This window comes from Bos javanicus, chromosome 16, assembly GCF_032452875.1.
Source record: "Bos javanicus breed banteng chromosome 16, ARS-OSU_banteng_1.0, whole genome shotgun sequence".
In the NCBI taxonomy this organism is placed as follows: Eukaryota; Metazoa; Chordata; class Mammalia; order Artiodactyla; family Bovidae; genus Bos; species Bos javanicus.
This window is the reverse complement of record NC_083883.1, coordinates 28,980,985-28,999,322: the sequence shown is the minus strand read 5'-3', so window position 1 is coordinate 28,999,322 and position 18,338 is coordinate 28,980,985. Positions and strand designations below refer to the sequence as shown.

The following is an 18,338-nucleotide window of genomic DNA, read 5'->3' as shown; positions in this document are numbered from 1 at the left end:
CATAGACAGTAGCCTACCAGGCTCCCCGTCCCTGGGATTCTCCAGGCAAGAATACTGGAGTGGGTTGCCATTTCCTTCTCCATTGCATGAAAGTGAAAAGTGAAAGTGAAGTTGTCAGTCGTGCCTGACTCTTAGCGACCCCATGGACTGCAGCCTACCAGGCTCCTCCATCCATGGGATTTTCCAGGCAAGGGTACTGGAGTGGGGTGCCATCGCCTTCTCCGAGTTATGTGTGTAAACTGAAGTAAATCAATCAATGATGCCAATGGCCCTCTAAGGACTTTAGCCCAGAGGTTATGTAGGTCATACTTATATTAATCCAATAGTTCTACTTCTGGAATTTGCCTTGAAGGTAATGAAAAGAGGAAAAAGATTTATAGTGTTCTGTATTGGCAAACAGGGTTTCCCTGGTGGCTCAGCAATGAAGAATCCACCTGCAATGCAAGAGATGTGCGTTCAATCCCTGGGTAGGGAAGATCCCCTGGAGAAGGAAATGGCAACCCATTCCAATATTCTTGACTGGGAAATCCATGGACAGAGGAGCCTGGCAGACTACAGTATATGTGGTCACAAAGAGTCAAACACAATTTAGAGACTAAACACAAAAATTGGCAAACCTGGGGAAATGGGCAATCATACACTGTTAGTAAGAATGTATATTGAAAGAGATACTAAATCTTTTCAGGGCATATTTTTTCCCACTTGTAAAATAAAATGTTTGGACTACATAACGATTAAGCTCTTCCTAACTCTGAAATTATATTTAAATATTTTTAATACCTGTGAGAAGTACTGGGCAGGAGTTCTTTAAAAGAAGGCTTACAAGAAAAGAAAGGCATGTTGTGTCTCTGGTAGCAATATAATTAACGCTCTCTCCACATTCTGTTATCTTCAAGAGGTTTTCACTGGATCCTTGAGGATCAGCTAGTATTGAAGTTCCTGTTAAAATTTTTTTAAAGTTTTAAATGACCTATAAATAAATGTTAATTTCATCTTCTAGACACTAAATACTTTCTGGAAAAGTCTGTATATTATTAACCAATTTAAATATATACATATAAGCCACTATTTTTCCAAGTGCCTGGGCACCTCTGCTCAGAAAATTTCCCTTTCATTCATACTTTAGGCTGGTGAACTCACAACACACATTTCTAAGTCCGCCACATACAAACTCTGATTTTTCTACCACCAAACATACTCAAATGCCCTCATATGCAACATAAGTGTCTCCTCTACTTTCCCTCCAGTAAAAATGAAAGTAACTTTCCTGCCAAAGACTCCTGCAATCCTTTTTTTAAGAACATCACTTCTTTGGTAATCCTTCCCCCTCATCACTATCAGTCTCTCCTTTCTATTGGAATTTTCCATTGTATAAACATATATGTGCTAGTATCGCCAATCTTTTTAGTGATTGAACCATATGAAATTGATATTTTTCTTAGTAAAAATCAGGTGAATATGGCCAATTTCATGCCCCAAAGGAAACCAAATCTCTCTTGATCCCATAGCCTCCTATTACACAGCCAAAACTCTCAAAAGGGTTAAATACTACATAGCCTCACTTCCTCATCTTTCATTTTACTCCTTTTTAAATTAAAAATTAATACATTCACATGGTACACAATTCAAAACTATGGTATGCAAAGGTATGCATACATAGTCTCTTTCTCATACCTATGTCCTAGTTACCTAATTCCCAATATATGGAGACTGTTCTGCAATTTTTAAAAAGTGTAGTGTAATTTTAGAGATCCTTTTATAACCTTAAAGACTTTCTTCTGATTATCATTGCATTTAATGAATGTATAATAAAATATTCATCAGTGCTCCAGTGATAGATATTTATGGCGTTTCCAATCTTTTGCTATTACAAATAAAGCTAAGTTTATGTCATTTTTGGACATATGTCCAAATAATTTCTTATAAGTAGAGTTGCTGGGTCACTATAAACTTACATATGATTTATAATTTCAATAGATATTGACAAATTGTCCTCTGATGTTTGAAAGTCTTTGAGGCCATGCCCCTTTGCCAAAAGTATCAAACTTTTTGATCCTCATCAATATTATAGGAGAAAAAAATGTAAATCTAATTCTAGTTTATTTTGCATTTCTTTTATTATGAGTCAACTATATCTCAGAGTCATTTGTTTTTCTATGAACTATTTATTTATATTCTTTATCCATTTTTTTCATAGAAAATGGGCAACTGGCCTTTTATTTTGAACTGTAGAAGCTACTTACATATTTAAAAAATTAGCCTTTTGTAATACACGACTTAATGACTGAACAACAGGTTTGGTAAGCATGTGATTTGCTTCCAAGATATAACAGATAGCAGTTTTGCCAAGTGGTTAGCCATGGCATAACAGGGGTCATGAGCATTCAAGCAATACTTCTACACTGAGTCTTTGCTGCCAACAACTGATTTTTAAGTTAGCGTCAGGTATCACGATTTTTTTCAAGTTACTGCCTTATTTATAGGAAAATCTATATTAATTATGATACAAGTTCTGTCTGCTCTAGTAAGGATACAAATATAACAATGGTGTTTCAAAGGTGGAATTTTATTCTTCTCTTACAAAACAGTCCAGGGCTTATATGTAAGCACACAGTATCAGGAACCCACACTTTGCTTCTTTCGTCTTTTTCTGCCATTGTTAACATGCACTTCCCATATCTAGGTCCCAGATGGTTATTTTAGGTCCTGCCACCATATTTGCAACTCAGAAGCCAGAATTTGCAACTCAGAAAACACTAATATTAATACATTCTTTTCTTTTTTAAATTGGAGGATAATTGCTTCACAATGTTGTCTTGATTTCTGCTGTAGAATGACACAAATCAGCCATAAGTATATATATATATTCCCTCCCTCTTGAACCTCTCTCCCACTTCCCCCATCTCACCCTTCTAGGTCGTCACAGAGCACTGGGCTGAGCTCCCTTTTACACATGATAATGTACATGTTTCAAGGCTATTTTCTCAATTCATCCCACCCTCTCCTTGTGCCATTGTCCACTTCTGTTCACATTTCATTGTCTAGAACTGGGTTACATGGCCACATTTAGCTACAAGGAAGGTTTAATTGGAAAACCAACTGACCACATGAATACTTTATTCACAGAGAGACAGGAAAGCATGGAGATGATTGACAAGAAGCAGTTTACGCCACACACAGGGTATTAACGTAAGAGGAATATGGAAAGAAAAGTAGGATCAACTTAGCATAACAGTCCCAAATTGTCTAATATTACTAATTAACTTTACCACCATCAAAGTCCTATTATTCCATCTTGTTATTGAAGAAGGAAACATAATATGTTTTCCTATATCCCCACTCAGGATTCACTGGAAATTGTTTTATTAATAAAAGTGAGTAAGTATTTATTGAATATTAATGAATGTTGAGCTTCAGAATACATCCTCGGTGACCACAGATTTGTTGTTGCAGTTGCTAAGTCATATCCGACTGTTTGCAACCCTTGGGACTGCAGCACAACAGGCTTCCCTGTCCTTCACTATCTCCTGGAGTTTGCTCAAACTCATGTCCATTGTATTAATGATGCCATCCAACCATCTCATCCTCTGTTGCCCCCGTCTCTTCCTGGCCTTCAATCTTTCTCAGCATCAGAGTCTTTTCCAATGAGTTGGTTCTTTGCATCAGGTGGCCTTGATACTTTGCATCAAGTATTGGAGCTTCAGCAACAGTCTGTCCAATGAATATTCAGGGTTGATTTCCTTTAGTATTGACTGGTTTGATCTCCTTGTTGTGCAAGGGACTCTCAAGAGTCTTCTTAAGCACCACAGTTCAAAAGCATCAATTCTTGTGCCCAGCCTTCTTTATGGTCTAACTCTCACATCCATACATGATTACTGGAAAAACCACAGCTTTGACTATATGGTCCTTTGTTGGCAAAGTGATGTCTCTGCTTTTTAATATGCTCACTTGGTTTGTCATAGCTTTCCTTTCAAGGAGTAAGCGACTTTTAATTTCATGGCTGCAATCACCATCTGCAGTGATTTGGGAGCCCAAGAAAATAAAATCTGTCACTGTTTCCAATTTTTCCCCTTTTATTTGCCATGAAGTGGTGAGACTGGAAGCCATGATCTTAGTTTTTTGAATGTTGAGTTTTAAGCCAGCTTTTTCACTCTCCTCTTTCACCCTCATCAAGAGACTCTTTAGTTCCTCCTTCACTTTCTGCCATTAGAATGGCATCATCTGCATATCTGAGATTGTTCATATTTCTCCTGGCAATGTTGATTCCAACTTGTGATTCATCCAGCCTGGTATTTTGCACGATGTACTCTGCATATAAGTTAAATAAGCAGAGTGAAAATATACAGCCTTGATGTACTCCTTTCCCAATTTGGAACCAGTCAGTTGCTCCACATCCAGTTCTAATTGTTGCTTCTTGACCTGAATACAGATTTCTCAGGAGGCAGGTAAGGTGGTCTGGTGGTAAGAGATTCCCATCTCTTTCAAAAATTTCCACAGTTCGTTGTGATCCACACAGTCAAAGGCTTTAGCATAGTCAATGAAGCAGAAGTACATGTTTTTCTGGAATTCGTTTGCTTTCGCTGAGATCCCACAAATGTTGGCAATTTGATCTCTTGTTCCTCTGCCTTTTTAAAATCCAGCTTGTACAGCTGAAAGTTCTTAGTTCACGCGCTACTGAGGCCTGGATTGAAGTACTTGAGAATTATCTTGCTAGCATGTGAAATTAGTGCAGTAGTACGGGTTTGAACATTCTTTGGCATTGCCCTTCTTTGGGACTGGAATGAAAACTGACCTTTTCCAGTCTTGTGGCCATTGCTGAATTTCCAAAATTTGCTGACATGTTGAGTGCAACACTTTAACAGCATCATCTTTTAGGATTTTAAATAGCTTAGCTGGAATTCTGTCACCTCCACTAGCTTTGTGTGTAGTAATGCTTCCTAAGGCCCACTTGACTTCATACTCCAGGATGTTTGGCTCTAGGTGAGTGACCACACCGGATCATTAAGACCTTTTTTTGGTATAGTTTTTCTGTATATTCTTGCCACTTCTTCACAATCTCTTCTGCTTCTGTGAGGTCCTTGATGTTTCTGTCCTTTCTTGTGCCCATCCTTGCATGAAATGTTCCCTTGGTATCTCTAACTTTCTTGAAGAGATCTCTATTCTTTCCCATTATATCATTCCCGTTCTATTGTTTTCCTTTATTTCTTTGCATTGTTCACATAAGAAGGCCTTCCTGTCTCTCCTTGCTATTCTCTGGAACTCTGCACTCAGCTAGGTACACTTTTTCTTTTTCCTTTGCTTTTTGCTTCTCTTCTTTCCTCTGCTATTGTAAGGCCTCCTCAGACAAACACTTTGCTTTCTTGAATTTCTTTTTAGGATGGCTTTGATCACCACCTCCTGTGCAATGTTATGAACCTCTGTTCATAGGTCTTCAGGCACTCTGTCTACCTAATCTAATCCCTTGAATCTATTCATCTCCTCCACTGTATAAATGTAAGGGATTTGATTTAGGTCATATATGAATGACTTAGTGGTTTCCCCTACTTTCTTCAATTTAAGCCTGAATATGGAATGAGGAGTTCATAATCTGAGCCACAGTCAGCTCCAGGTCTTATTTTTGCTGACCGTATAGAGCTCCTCTATCTTCAGCTGCAAAGAATATAATCAGTATGATTATTGTCGTCTCTCACATTGTTGAAAAGTGTTTGCTATGACCGGTGTGTTCTCTTCACAAAACTCTGTTAGCCTTCGCCCTGCTTCATTTTGAACTCTAAGGCCAAACTTGCCTGTTACTCCAGGTATCTCTTGACTTCCTATTTTTGCATTCCAATCCCCTATGATGAAAAGGATATCTATTTTTGGTGTTAGTTCTAGAAGGTCTTGAAGGAATGGTAAACCACTCCAGCATTCTTGCCTTGAGAACATCATAATCAGTATGAAAAGACTACAGATTAGGGGTACTCTTTTCAAACAAAAAATGCTTTCGGGAAAAAAAACTTTAATCATAAAAGGTAATTTTTGAAGTGTGATGCTCAAACAATCTTTTATACTATGGGTTACCATGGGAAAAATGATATCGATATCCTTAAATGTTATGAATTAATGATGTTAAATAGTCTTTTATTTTAGATTAAAATTGATGCATGATATGATTTAATTTATACATAATAAACCTAGATAGCATATTCAAAAGCAGAGACATTACTTTGCCAACAAAGGTTCGTCTAGTCAAGGCTATGGTTTTTCCTGTGGTCATGTATAGATATGAGAGTTGGACTGTGAAGAAGGCTGAGTGCCGAAGAATTGATGCTTTTGAATTGTGGTGTTGGAGAAGACTCTTGAGAGTCCCTTGGACTGCAAGGAAATCCAACCAGTCCATTCTGAAGGAGATCAGCCCTGGAATTTCTTTGGAGGGAATGATGCTGAAGCTGAAACTCCAGTACTTTGGCCAACTAATGCGAAGAGTTGACTCATTGGAAAAGACTCTGATGCTGGGAGGGATTGGGAGCAAGAGGAGAAGGGGACGACAGAGGATGAGATGGCTGGATGGCATCACTGACTCGATGGACGTGAGTCTGGGTGAACTCTGGGAGTTGGTGATGGACAGGGAGGCCTGGCGTGCTGCGATTCCTGGGGTCACAAAGAGTCAGACACGACTGAGCAACTGATCTGATCTGATATCATATTTTAATACATAATTGTACCTATACTTTCATGTATATATATTTGTTGTTATTGTTGTTATTCAGGTGCTATGTTATGTCCGAGTCTTTGCAACCTCACGGACTGCAGCATGCCAGGCTCCCCTTTCCTTCACTATCTCCTAGAATTTGTTCAGATTCATGTCCACTGAGTTGGTGATGCTATCTAATAATCTCATCCTCTGCTGCCCCCTTTTCCTTTTGCCTTCAATCTTTCCCAGCATCAAGGTCTTTTCCAATGAGTAGGCTCTTTGCATTAGGTGGCCAAAGTATTGGATCTCCAGCTTCAACATCGGTCCTTCCAGAGCAAAATTAGGAGTTTAAAAAGGGAGGTGGCAAAGTTTCTCTGAAGAGAGAAGTCTTGGAACTTCTGTCTATTATCTTCATGTACTTGGAGTGTGCTCCTTACCACCAAGATCTGCAGTGACCTCTCTGCAAGAACCAAATCAAGCTGCTCTTCATTCAACAGATTGGATCTAATTGCATATGGGTTTACAGTGCTCCTGACCCTGGAACTTGTTATCTTCCCACAGACCAGAGTAGCCTGGTCTGACACCAGGACTTCTGATTTGCATTATATAGTGGTGAATCAAAAGTGATACAGTGGTACTAAGATTACTGTTATGAGTTTGGGTTTGAAAGCTTGGAGAGTTTGAGTTTCTTCTAAACCCTTGCCTACAATTAGTGTAAGTTGGGGCCAGAGGAAGCAATGTCTTAGATTTGGAGAAAACACCTCTATAGTTTCCTGTAAGGGTGGAATGGTACACTAAGACACTGAGTTATGTGCATTGATAGTTCATTTTTTTTCATGCTGAAAACTAAGGATAAAAATGACCAATATTAGCATTACCATATGATACACAATTTGGGGTTTCAAATAACTGTAATACTGTGGTAAATATTGTACACTAGAACCTTGCTATTTCCAATGAAATTAATTTAGATTTAGAATTTTCTGGATGCTTCATGTTTCTGAGATTTCTAGTTGTTTTCTGTCAAAAACTCTTATAACTAAATTTTGAAACTCTCTATGAGAGAAACCTCATCTCAAAGTAATTAAATTCAATTTGCATTCATTGAATTTTTTTATATTTGCAAGAAATCTACATGAAGCATATTAGTCCATATTAAGCTCCTGCCTCAATTTCAACTAAACTCTCGAAGTACAACAATTTTCTGTTATCTTTTTCTTCTATACATAGAAGAAAATTGAGAATAAAAATGATTTAGCACATATGCGTATTTGTCCAACTATGATTATTTATTTTTAATTAGCAAGTTCCTTTACAATCGAGTTGCTACATATATGTTTTACTTGTTTCAGAAGAGGTCCTTTACCTTTTTTCCTTTCAATAATCATGCTAATTAAAATATTGAGCACTTCCACTAGCAAAATTTTTAGTTAACTAAAATTTAAAAATGTGGAACAGTCTCAATCAAATACTAATACATTTAAACTTTCTCAGAAAGCAATATTCAAAGGTTATTTTTTAAAGACTATTTTGTAAACCATCCAAATGAGTTCCTGAACAGACTTGGAATACATCAGTCCTCAAAGTTGCTGATATAACCACTTGTATATATAAAATATCAATAATTTATAGAAATTAGAGCATGACTCTTAAAATAATTCTTACCTCTTTGTACTAGTGTCTGAATATTAGGAAGTAATTCTGACCATGGTATAAATTCACATTGCTGTATATCCACAAAATACCCAAAAATAGAATGTTCACCATTTGGAAGGTTGATACCTACATTTGAAAATGATAAATAAATAAAGAGTCTCATTCATGGAATGTTTAACTAAGAATATAATCTCTGTCTGAGAGATGTGATTATTTGATCAGAAATAATAATTCCTCATTAAAGGTATAACCAAACACATAAAACAGGCCTATCATTTTTCCTTCTAATCTTTAATTGTATAAAAGCAAAGCTTTATTATCTCTGACTTATTTTGGATCCAGAAAGTAAGATGAATCATTCATTATCTGATATAGTTTGAAATCTTACCCAGAAGTTCTGATTATTACCATGTACTGTATATTATTCAGTTCAGTTCAGTTCAGCCACTCAAGTCATGTCCGACTCTTTGTAACTCCATGGATTGCAGCATGCCAGGCCTCCCTGTACATCACCAACTTCCGGAGTTTACTCAAACACATGTCCACTGAGTTGGTGATGCCATCCAACCATCTCATCCTCTGTTGTCCTCTTTCCCTCCTGCCTTCAATCTTTCCCAGCATCGGGGTCTTTTCAAATGAGTGAGTTCTTTGCAGCAGGTGGCGAAAGTATTGTTTCAGCTTCAGCATCAGTCCTTCCAATGAATATTCAGGACTTATTTCCTTTAGGATGGACTGGTTGGACATCCTTGCAGTCCAAGGGACTCTCAAGAGTCTTCTCCAGCACCACAATTTGAAAGGATCAATTCTTCAGTGCACAGCTTTCTTCACAGTCCAACTCTCACATCCATACATGACTACTGGAGAAACCATAGCTTTGACTAGACGTACCTTTGTTGGCAAAGTAATATCTCTGCTTTTTAATATGCTGTCTAGGTTGGTCATAACTTTTCTTCCAAGGAGCAAGCGTCTTTCAATTTCATAGCTGAAGTCACCATCTGCAGTGATTTTAGAGCCCCCCAAAATAAAGTCTCTCACTGTTTCCATTGTTTCCCCATCTATTTGCCATGAAATGATGAGATCAATTGCCATGATCTTAGTTTTCTGAATGTTGAATTTTAAGCCAACTTTTTCACTCTCCTCCTTCACTTTCATCAAGAGGCTCTTTAGTTCTTCTTCACTTTCTGCCATTAGAATGGTATCGTCTGCATATCTGAGATTGTTCATATTCTTCCTGGCAATCCTGATTCCAGCTTGTGCTTCATCCAGTCCAGCATTTCTCATGATGTACTCTGCATATAAGTTAAATAAGCAGGGTGACAATATACAGCCTTGACATACTCCTTTCCTGATTTGGAACCAGTTGGCTGTTTCATGTCCAGTTTTAACTGTTGCTTCTTGACCTGCATACAGATTTATCAGGAGGTATTCCCATCTCTTTCAGAATTTCCCAGTTTGTTGTGATCCACAAGGCTTTGGCATAGTAGTAAAACAGAAGTTTTAGAGATGTTTTAAAGATGTTTTTCTGGAACTCTCTTGTTTTTTTGATGACCCATTGGATGTTGGCAATTTGATCTCTGGTTCCTCTGCCTTTTCTAAAACCAGCTTGAACATCTGGAAGTTCACAGTTTACGTATTGTTGAAGTCTGGCTTGGAGAATTTTGAGCATTACTTTGCCAGCGTGTGAGATGAGTGCAACAGTGCAGTAGTTTGAGCATTCTTTGGCATTGCCTTTCTTTGGGTTGGGATGAAAACTGACCTTTTCCAGTTCTGTGGCCACTGCTGAGTTTTCCAAATGTGCTGGCATATTGAGTGCAGTACTTTCACAGCATCATCTTTCAGGATTTGGAATAGCTCAACCAGAATTCCATCACCTCCACTAGTTTTGTTCATAGTGATGCTTCCTAAGGCCCACTTGACTTCACATTCCAGGATGTCTGGCTCTAGGTGAGTGATCACACCACTGTGGTTTTCAGGGTCATTGATGGCAAACAATTGTTCATAGTATTCCCTTATGGTTTTTTTTGTTGTTGTTGTCAGTTGTTATTTCTCCTCTGTAATTTCTTATTTTGTTTATTTGGGCCCTGTCTCTTTTCTTCTTGGTGAGATTGGCCAGAGGTTTACTGATTTTTGTTTACTCTTTCAAAGAACCAGCTTTTGGTTTGGGGGATGTTTTATTATTGTTTCTCTAATCTCCATTTTTTTCATTTACTCTCTGATTTTTATTTCCTTCTTTCTCCTGACGTTAGATTTTGTTTGTTCTTTTTTCTAATTATTTTAGATGATAGGTTAGTTTGTTTGAGATTTTTCTTGTTTTTTGAGGAAGACCTATATCACTATGCATCTTCCTCTACGAACTGCTTTTGCTGAACCCAACAGGTTTTTTATAGCAGTGTTTTCATTACCTTTTGCCTCAAGGTATTTTTTAATTTCCTCTTTGATTTCATCATAGATCCATTGGCTTTGTAGTAGCATATTGTTTTGCCTCAATGTAATCATTCTTTTGCTCATTTTTCCTTGTGTGATTAATTTCTAATATTTTCTTGATATGTAGTCAGAAAATATGCTTGAAATAATTTTTTTTAAATTTTTTTAAATTTTATTTTTAAACTTTACATAATTGTATTAGTTTTGTCAAATATCAAAATGAATCCGCCACAGGTATACATGTGTTCCCCATCCTGAACCCTCTTCCCTCCTCCCTCCCCATATCATCCCTCTGGGTCGTCCCAGTGCACTAGCCCCAAGCATCCAGTATCGTGCATGGAACCTGGACTGGCAACTCGTTTCTTACATGATATTATACATGTTTCAATGTCATTCTCCCAAATCTTCCCACCTTCTCCCTCTCCCACAGAGTCCATAAGACTGTTCTATACATCAGTGTCTCTTTTGCTGTCTCGTACACCGGGTTATTGTTACCATCTTTCTAAATTCCATATATATGCATTAGTATACTGTATTGATGTTTTTCCTTCTGGCTTACTTGCTGAGGCTTGTTTTGTGTCCAAGTCAATGGCACCCCACTCCAGTACTCTTGCCTGGAAAATCCCATGGATGGAGGAGCCTGGTGGGCCACAGTCCATGGGGTCGCTACGAGTCGGACATGACTGAGTGACTTCACTTTCACTTTTCACTTTCATGCATTGGAGAAGGAAATGGCAACCCACTCCAGTGTTCTTGCCTGGCGAATCCCAGGGACGGGGGTGCCTGGTGGGCTGCCATCTCTGGGGTCGCACAGAGTTGGACACGACTGAAGCGACTTAGCAGCAGCAGCATATGGTCACTCCTAGAGAATGTTCCCTGTGTACTTGAAAAGAATATGTATTTTGGTTTTTCTGCATGTAATGTCCTGAGAATATCAATTAAGTCTAACTGTTTTATCATTTATTATCTCCACTGCTTTATTTTCTGTTTGGAAGATCTCTGTCCACTGGCATGACAGGGCATTAATGTCTCCTACTATTATTGTATTTCTGTCAGTTTTTTCCTTTATTTCTGCTAATGCTTATTTGATTTTTGTGGGTGCTCCTATTTGGGGTGCATATATGTTAATGACTGTAATATTCTCTTCTTGTATTGATTGTTTTATTATTATATAATGTCCTTCTTTATCTTTATGGCCTTTTTAAAAAAGTTTATTTTGTCTTATATGAATATTGCTATCCCTGCTTGACATTTCAGTTTTCATGAAATATACTTTTTCATTCCATTATTTTCAATCTGTGTGTCCTTTGCCCTAATGTGGGTTTCTTATATCTGTATATCTGTTTCTTTCTTCAGATTTGGAAAGTTTTCAGCCATAATCTCTTTTTTAAAGTTATTTTATACTTTTTAAAAAAGAAATTTATTTTTAAGTGATTGGTGATTGGTTTACAACATTGGTTTGATTTCTGCCATATATCAACATGAATTAAACATAGGTGTACATACATCCCCTCCTTCTTGACTCTCCCTCCAAACTTCTGTCAGTCATAATTCTTTCAAATACATTTTTAATTCCCTTTTCTCTTTTTCATCCTTCTGGTATTCCTTCTATGTATAGATTGGAATGCATTATATTATTCAATAGGTCTCATACATTGCTTTAATTTTTTGTTCGTTTGTCTTCCCTTTGCTCTTCTGACTAAGTGATTTCCATTATTTTATCTCCCAGGTCACTTTTTCATTCTTCTGCTTTGTACAGTTTGCCATCATTGCCTTTAGGTCAGCTTTTATATTAGAAAATCAGTTTCCAAATTTTAATTGGCTTCTGTTTGTAAAGCATCACTACGAACAAAGCTAGTGGAGGTGATGGAATTCCAGTTGAGCTATTTCAAATCCTGAAAGATGATGCTGTGAAAGTGCTGCACTCAATATGCCAGCAAATTTGCAAAACTCAGCAGTGGCCACAGGACTGGAAAAGGTCAGTTTTCATTCCAATCCCAAAGAAAGGCAATGCCAAAGAATGCTCAAACTACCGCACAATTGCACTCATCTCATATGCTAGTAAAGTAATGCTCAAAATTCTCCAGGCCAGGCTTCAGCAATACGTGAACCGTGAACTTCCAGATATTCAAGCTGGTTTTAGGCAGAGGAACCAGAGACCAAATTGCCAACATCTGCTGGATCATGGAAAAAGAGAGTTCCAGAAAAACATCTATTTCTGCTTTATTGACTATGCCAAAGTCTTTGACTGGGTGGATCACAATAAACTGTGGAAAATTCTGAAAGAGATGGGAATACCAGACCACCTGACCTGCCTCTTGAGAAGTTTGTATGCAGGTCAGGAAGCAACAGTTAGAACTGGACATGGAACAACAGGTTGGTTCCAAATAGGAAAAGGAGTACATCAAGGCTGCATATTGTCACCCTGCTTATTTAACGTATATGCAGAGTACATCATGAGAAACGCTGGACTGGAAGAAGCACAAGCTGGAATCAAGATTGCCGGGAGAAATATCAATAACCTCAGATATGCAGATGACACCACCCTTATGGCAGAAAGTGAAGAGGAACTAAAAAGCCTCTTGATGAAGGTGAAAGTGGAGAGTGAAAAAATTGGCTTAAAGCTCAACATTCAGAAAACTAAGATCATGGCATCTGGTCCCATCACTTCATGGGAAATAGATGGGGAAACAGTGGAAACAGTGTCAGACTTTATTTTGGGGGGCTCCAAAATCACTGCAGATGGTGACTGCAGCCATGAAATTAAAAGATGCTTACTTCTTGGAAGGAAAGTTATGACCAACCTAGATAGCATATTCAAAAGCAGAGACATTACTTTGCCAACAAAGGTCCGTCTAGCCAAGGCTATGGTTGTTCCTGTGGTCATGTATGGATGTGAGAGTTGGACTGTGAAGAAGGCTGAGCGCCGAAGAATTGATGCTTTTGAACTGTGGTGTTGGAGAAGACTCTTGAGAGTCCCTTGGACTGCAAGGAGATCCAACCAGTCCATTCTGAAGGAGATCAGCCCTGGGATTTCTTTGGAAGGAATGATGCTGAAGCTGAAACTCCAGTACTTTGGCCACCTCATGCGAAGAGTTGACTCATTGGAAAAGACTGTGATGCTGGGAGGGATTGGGGGCAGGAAGAGAAGGGGATGACAGAGGATGAGATGGCTGGATGGCATTACTGACTCGATGGATGTGAGTCTGAGTGAACTCCAGGAGTTGGTGATGGACAGGGAGGCCTGACGTGCTGTGATTCATGGGGTCGCAAAGAGTCGGACACGACTGAGTGACTGAACTGAACTGACAGTAATCTGCATTTCTACTAATAATCTTTCTTAACTCCTTCAGTATTTTCATTACTCCTTTTTGAACTTGTGATTTGGTAGACTGCAAATACGTGTTTCATCGTTTGTTCTTTCAGAGGAATTATCTTGATCTTTTAGTTAGGAGTGGTTCCTCTGCTTCTTCATTCTACTCATATTTCTCTGACTCTATGAGTTTAGGAGAAATATTTATGTACTGCAGTCTTAAAGGGCTGTTTTTAATATGAGAGTGTCCCCATGTAGACTCCATGAGTCTAGTAATTTTTGTTAGAGGCTGTTTTTAGTATGGATGTCTGCTTTTTCTCTCTTCGGTGTATGCTGACTGTTATCCCCTTGATAGGGCTTGTGACTGGTGTTGGGATGGTCAGAGCCTACACTGGACGTTGAGCTGGGCCTCCTCCTCGTTGTGCAGTTGTCACAGTCCTATTAGGGATGTTAGAGTGTACTTATTTAACCCTCTTTTACCACTAATCTTCACATTTAAATAGATAAGCTAAATAAATATAAATCCAATGATGAGTTTCAAATTAACATTTTGAAGTATGCATAATTATGACTTTTCACTTAGAACTTACCTATTTGTGCATTGCCTTCAAATAATTCACGAACAAGGTTGTCAAAATCATAGGTTACTTTTGAAGGTGAATCAGGTTCAGAACTTGGATAAAATATTATGTCATCTTCATGTTCATCTTCACGTTGTAAAGTTCCTCCAAATGCCCAAGTAAATGCAAACACAAAAAGCTTTTGAATTGTTTTTTTTAATTTAATAGGATTTTTTGCCATGTACCGTGCATTTTCATCCCTGTGGTAGGCAGATGTGGAAAGGTGAAGATTAAAATTTTTAGAAAGCAGTCTAGCAACTTATTGCATTATCACATCAAAATTTTGTTACTAAAATTTTTTATAGTTAAGTATTAACATGGAAGTTTTAGAGTTAATATATAATTTACCTTTGGTAAGTCATGTAAATTATACACTGATACTATTTTTATTTTTAAAGTACCATATGTGTAAAAGATTTGTAGTCTCCCAATGTTCATCGCAGCACTGTTTATAATAGCCAAGACATGGAAGCAACCTAGATGTCCATCAGCAGATGAATGGATAAGAAAGCTGTGGTACATATACACAATGGAGTATTACTCAGCCATTAAAAAGAATACATCTGAATCAGTTCTAATGAGGTGGATGAAACTGGAGCCTATTATACAGAGTGAAGTAAGCCAGAAGGAAAAATATAAATACAGTATACTAACGCATATATATGGAATTTAGAAAGATGGTAACAATAACCCGGTGTACGAGACAGCAAAAGAGACACTGATGTATAGAACAGTCTTATGGACTCTGTGGGAGAGGGAGAGGGTGGGAAGATTTGGGAGAATGGCAATGAAACATGTAAAATATCATGTAGGAAACGAGTTGCCAGTCCAGGTTCGATGCACGATGCTGGATGCTTGGGGCTGGTGCACTGGGACGGCCCAGAGGGATGGTATGGGGAGGGAGGAAGGAGGAGGCTTCAGGATGGGGAACACATGTATACCTGTGGCGGATTCATTTTGATATTTGGCAAAATTAATACAATTATGTAAAGTTTAAAAATAAAATAAAATTGGAAGAATAAAAAAAAAATAAATAAACTGTAAAAAAAAAATAAAATAAAAAAATAAAATAAAATTAGAAAAAAAAAAAAGATTTGTAGTCAAACTTTATTTCAGGTAATAAACGATGTTCACTTTTATGTTAGGCCAATTTGTTACTTAAGAGTTCATCTGTCTCTTGGGAGAGAATCTGGTAAGTCTCCATTTAATGTAGAAAGACATAAGTGAATAGTCATCCACTCTGTACTCTTCTCAAACAAGGCGTATAGGTTGATTGAAATCAAATTGGCTAAAAGCGGGCAGTGCGAATCTGGGGAGAGTCTTCTTCAGTCTGGGTCAACCCAGGTTATCTTGGGCTGTGGGACTATCAAATAACATAGTGATAGCACAGATGATGATGGGGCTAACCAAAAGATCTGGGCCTGATTTCAGGATATTTTGAATGGTTCAAGATTTAGTTTTCATAAAATTACTTGTAAATTATGAAAATCCTAAAAATGTATCACTGAAGTTTATTGGCAATTGTTAATGTATAATGCATGTATATAATCCTATTTGACATTTCTCCTCACATGTAAGAGACTGTTCAGCAAATTTTTTCTTGAATTCCTACTATATCTCAGTTACTGTGAACAAAACAAATATGATCACTTATTTTGGAGATAGGAAAATGAATACCAAACCATGATATGTGTAAAGAATAAAGAGTCAAGCATACTGTGGAGAATATTAGTAGAGATAGCTAATTTAGAGTTTGGGAGTCAGGGAAAACTTCTTTGAACAACTAACAGTTAAATTGAGACCTGAAAAATGAGTGCAATTTTGAAAAATGTAAGAGGAAGAACATTTTGAGAAGAAGACATACATGTGAGAAGACCATGAGGTGAAATGGTTATGACAAGTTTGAAGAACTGAAAAAGAAATCCAGTGTCTCTGAAGCATACCTAATTAGTTGAGAAGTTTAGGAGATAAGTCTGGAGATATAGGCAGGGGATTTTAAGCTGTGCCAAAACTTCTCCTTCCACTCTAAATGTAATGCAAAGTCATTAAATGGCCATAAAACAAAGGAACATTCTAATTTATGTTTTTAAAAAAATCAGACTCTTGCATATAAATACCAGGAGACACACACAAGAATAATAATCACAATAATATTTGTAAAAACCAAAAAATTGAAAAAACAACTTACGCTTTGCTGTTGTTGTTGCTATAGATGCTAAATCGTGTCTGACTCTTTGTGACCCAAGGGACTGCAGCACACCAGGCTCCCCTGTCCTCCACTACCAAAGTTTGCTCAGATTCATGCCCATTGGGTTGGTGATGCCATCTAACCATGTCATCTTTTGCTGCCCCCTTCTCTTTTTGCCTTCAATCTTTCCCATCTTTAGGGTCTTTTCCAATGAATAGGCCCTTCGCATTAGATGGCCAAAGTATTGAGGTTTCAGCTTCAGCACCAGTCATTCCAATGAATATTCTCGGGGTTGATTTCCTTCAGTATTGACTGGTTTGATCTCCTTGCAGATCAACAGACTCTCAAGAGTCTTTTCCAGCACCACTATTGAAAAGCATCAATTCTTTAGCACTCAGCCTTCTTTATGGTCCAACTCTAACATCCATACATGGCTACTGGAAAAATCATAGCTTTGACTATATGAATCTTTCCCAGCAAAGTGAAGTCTCTGCTTTTTAATATGCTGTCTAGGTTTGTCATAGTTTTCCTTCCAAGGAGCAAACATATTTTAATTTCATGACTGCAGCCACTGATCTCAGTAATTTTGGAGCCCAAGAAAAGAAAACCTATCACCTCTTCCACTTTTTCCCCTTCTATTTGCCATGAAGTGATGGGACCAGATGCTGTGACTTTAGTTTTTTTAACATTGAGTTTTAAGCCGGCTTTTTCACCCTCCTCTTTCAGCCTCATCAAGAGACCCTAGTTCCTCTTCACTTTCTACCATTAGAGTGTTATCATCTGCATATCTGAGGTGGTTCATATTTCTCACAGCAATCTTGATTCCAGCTGTGATTAATCCAGCCTGGCATTTCTCGTAATGTACTCTGCATAGAATTTAAACAAGTAAGGTGACAGTATACAGCCTTAACATACTCCTTTCCAAATTCAGAATCAGTCAGTTGCGCCATGTAATGTTCTAACTGTTGCTTCTTGACCTGCATACAGGTCTTTCAGGAGACAGGTAAGGTAGTCTGATATTCCCATCTCTTGAAGAATTTTCCACAATTTGTTGTGACCCACACAGTCAAATGGTTTAGCATAGTCAATGAAGCAGAAGTAGATGTTTTTCTGGAACTCCCTTGTTTTCTCTTTGATCCAATGTATGTTGACAATTTGATCCCTGGTTCCTCTGCCTTTTCTAAATCTACCTTGTACATCCAGAAGTTCTCAGTTCATGTACTGCTGAGGCCTAGCTTGAAGCATTTTGAGCATAATCTTACTATCATGTGAAATGACTGCAATTGTTCAGTAGTTTGAACACTCTTTGGTATTGTCTTTGGGATTGGAATGAAAACTGACCTTTTCCAGTCCTGTGGCCGTTGCTTAGTTTTTCAAATTTGCTGACACACTGAGTGCAACACTTTAACAGCATCATCTTTTAGGATTTTAAATAGCTTAGCTGGAATTCTGTCACCTCCACTA

The 18,338-nt window shown here is 37.8% G+C and overlaps 1 protein-coding gene across 2 annotated transcripts in view; it reads right to left on the bottom strand.

The window, feature by feature from the left end:
* The window catches only part of DNAH14 (dynein axonemal heavy chain 14), a 394,303-nt gene that overhangs the window by 140,291 nt on the left and 235,674 nt on the right, over positions 1 to 18,338 (bottom strand). For both annotated transcript variants that reach the window (XM_061382365.1, XM_061382363.1), the window contains 3 exons: positions 14,657 to 14,886; positions 8,339 to 8,455; positions 781 to 939 (listed from right to left, as the gene is read on the bottom strand). In XM_061382365.1, the coding sequence (XP_061238349.1) occupies positions 781 to 939; positions 8,339 to 8,455; positions 14,657 to 14,886 (506 nt within the window). The remainder of the gene's footprint in view (positions 1 to 780; positions 940 to 8,338; positions 8,456 to 14,656; positions 14,887 to 18,338) is intronic.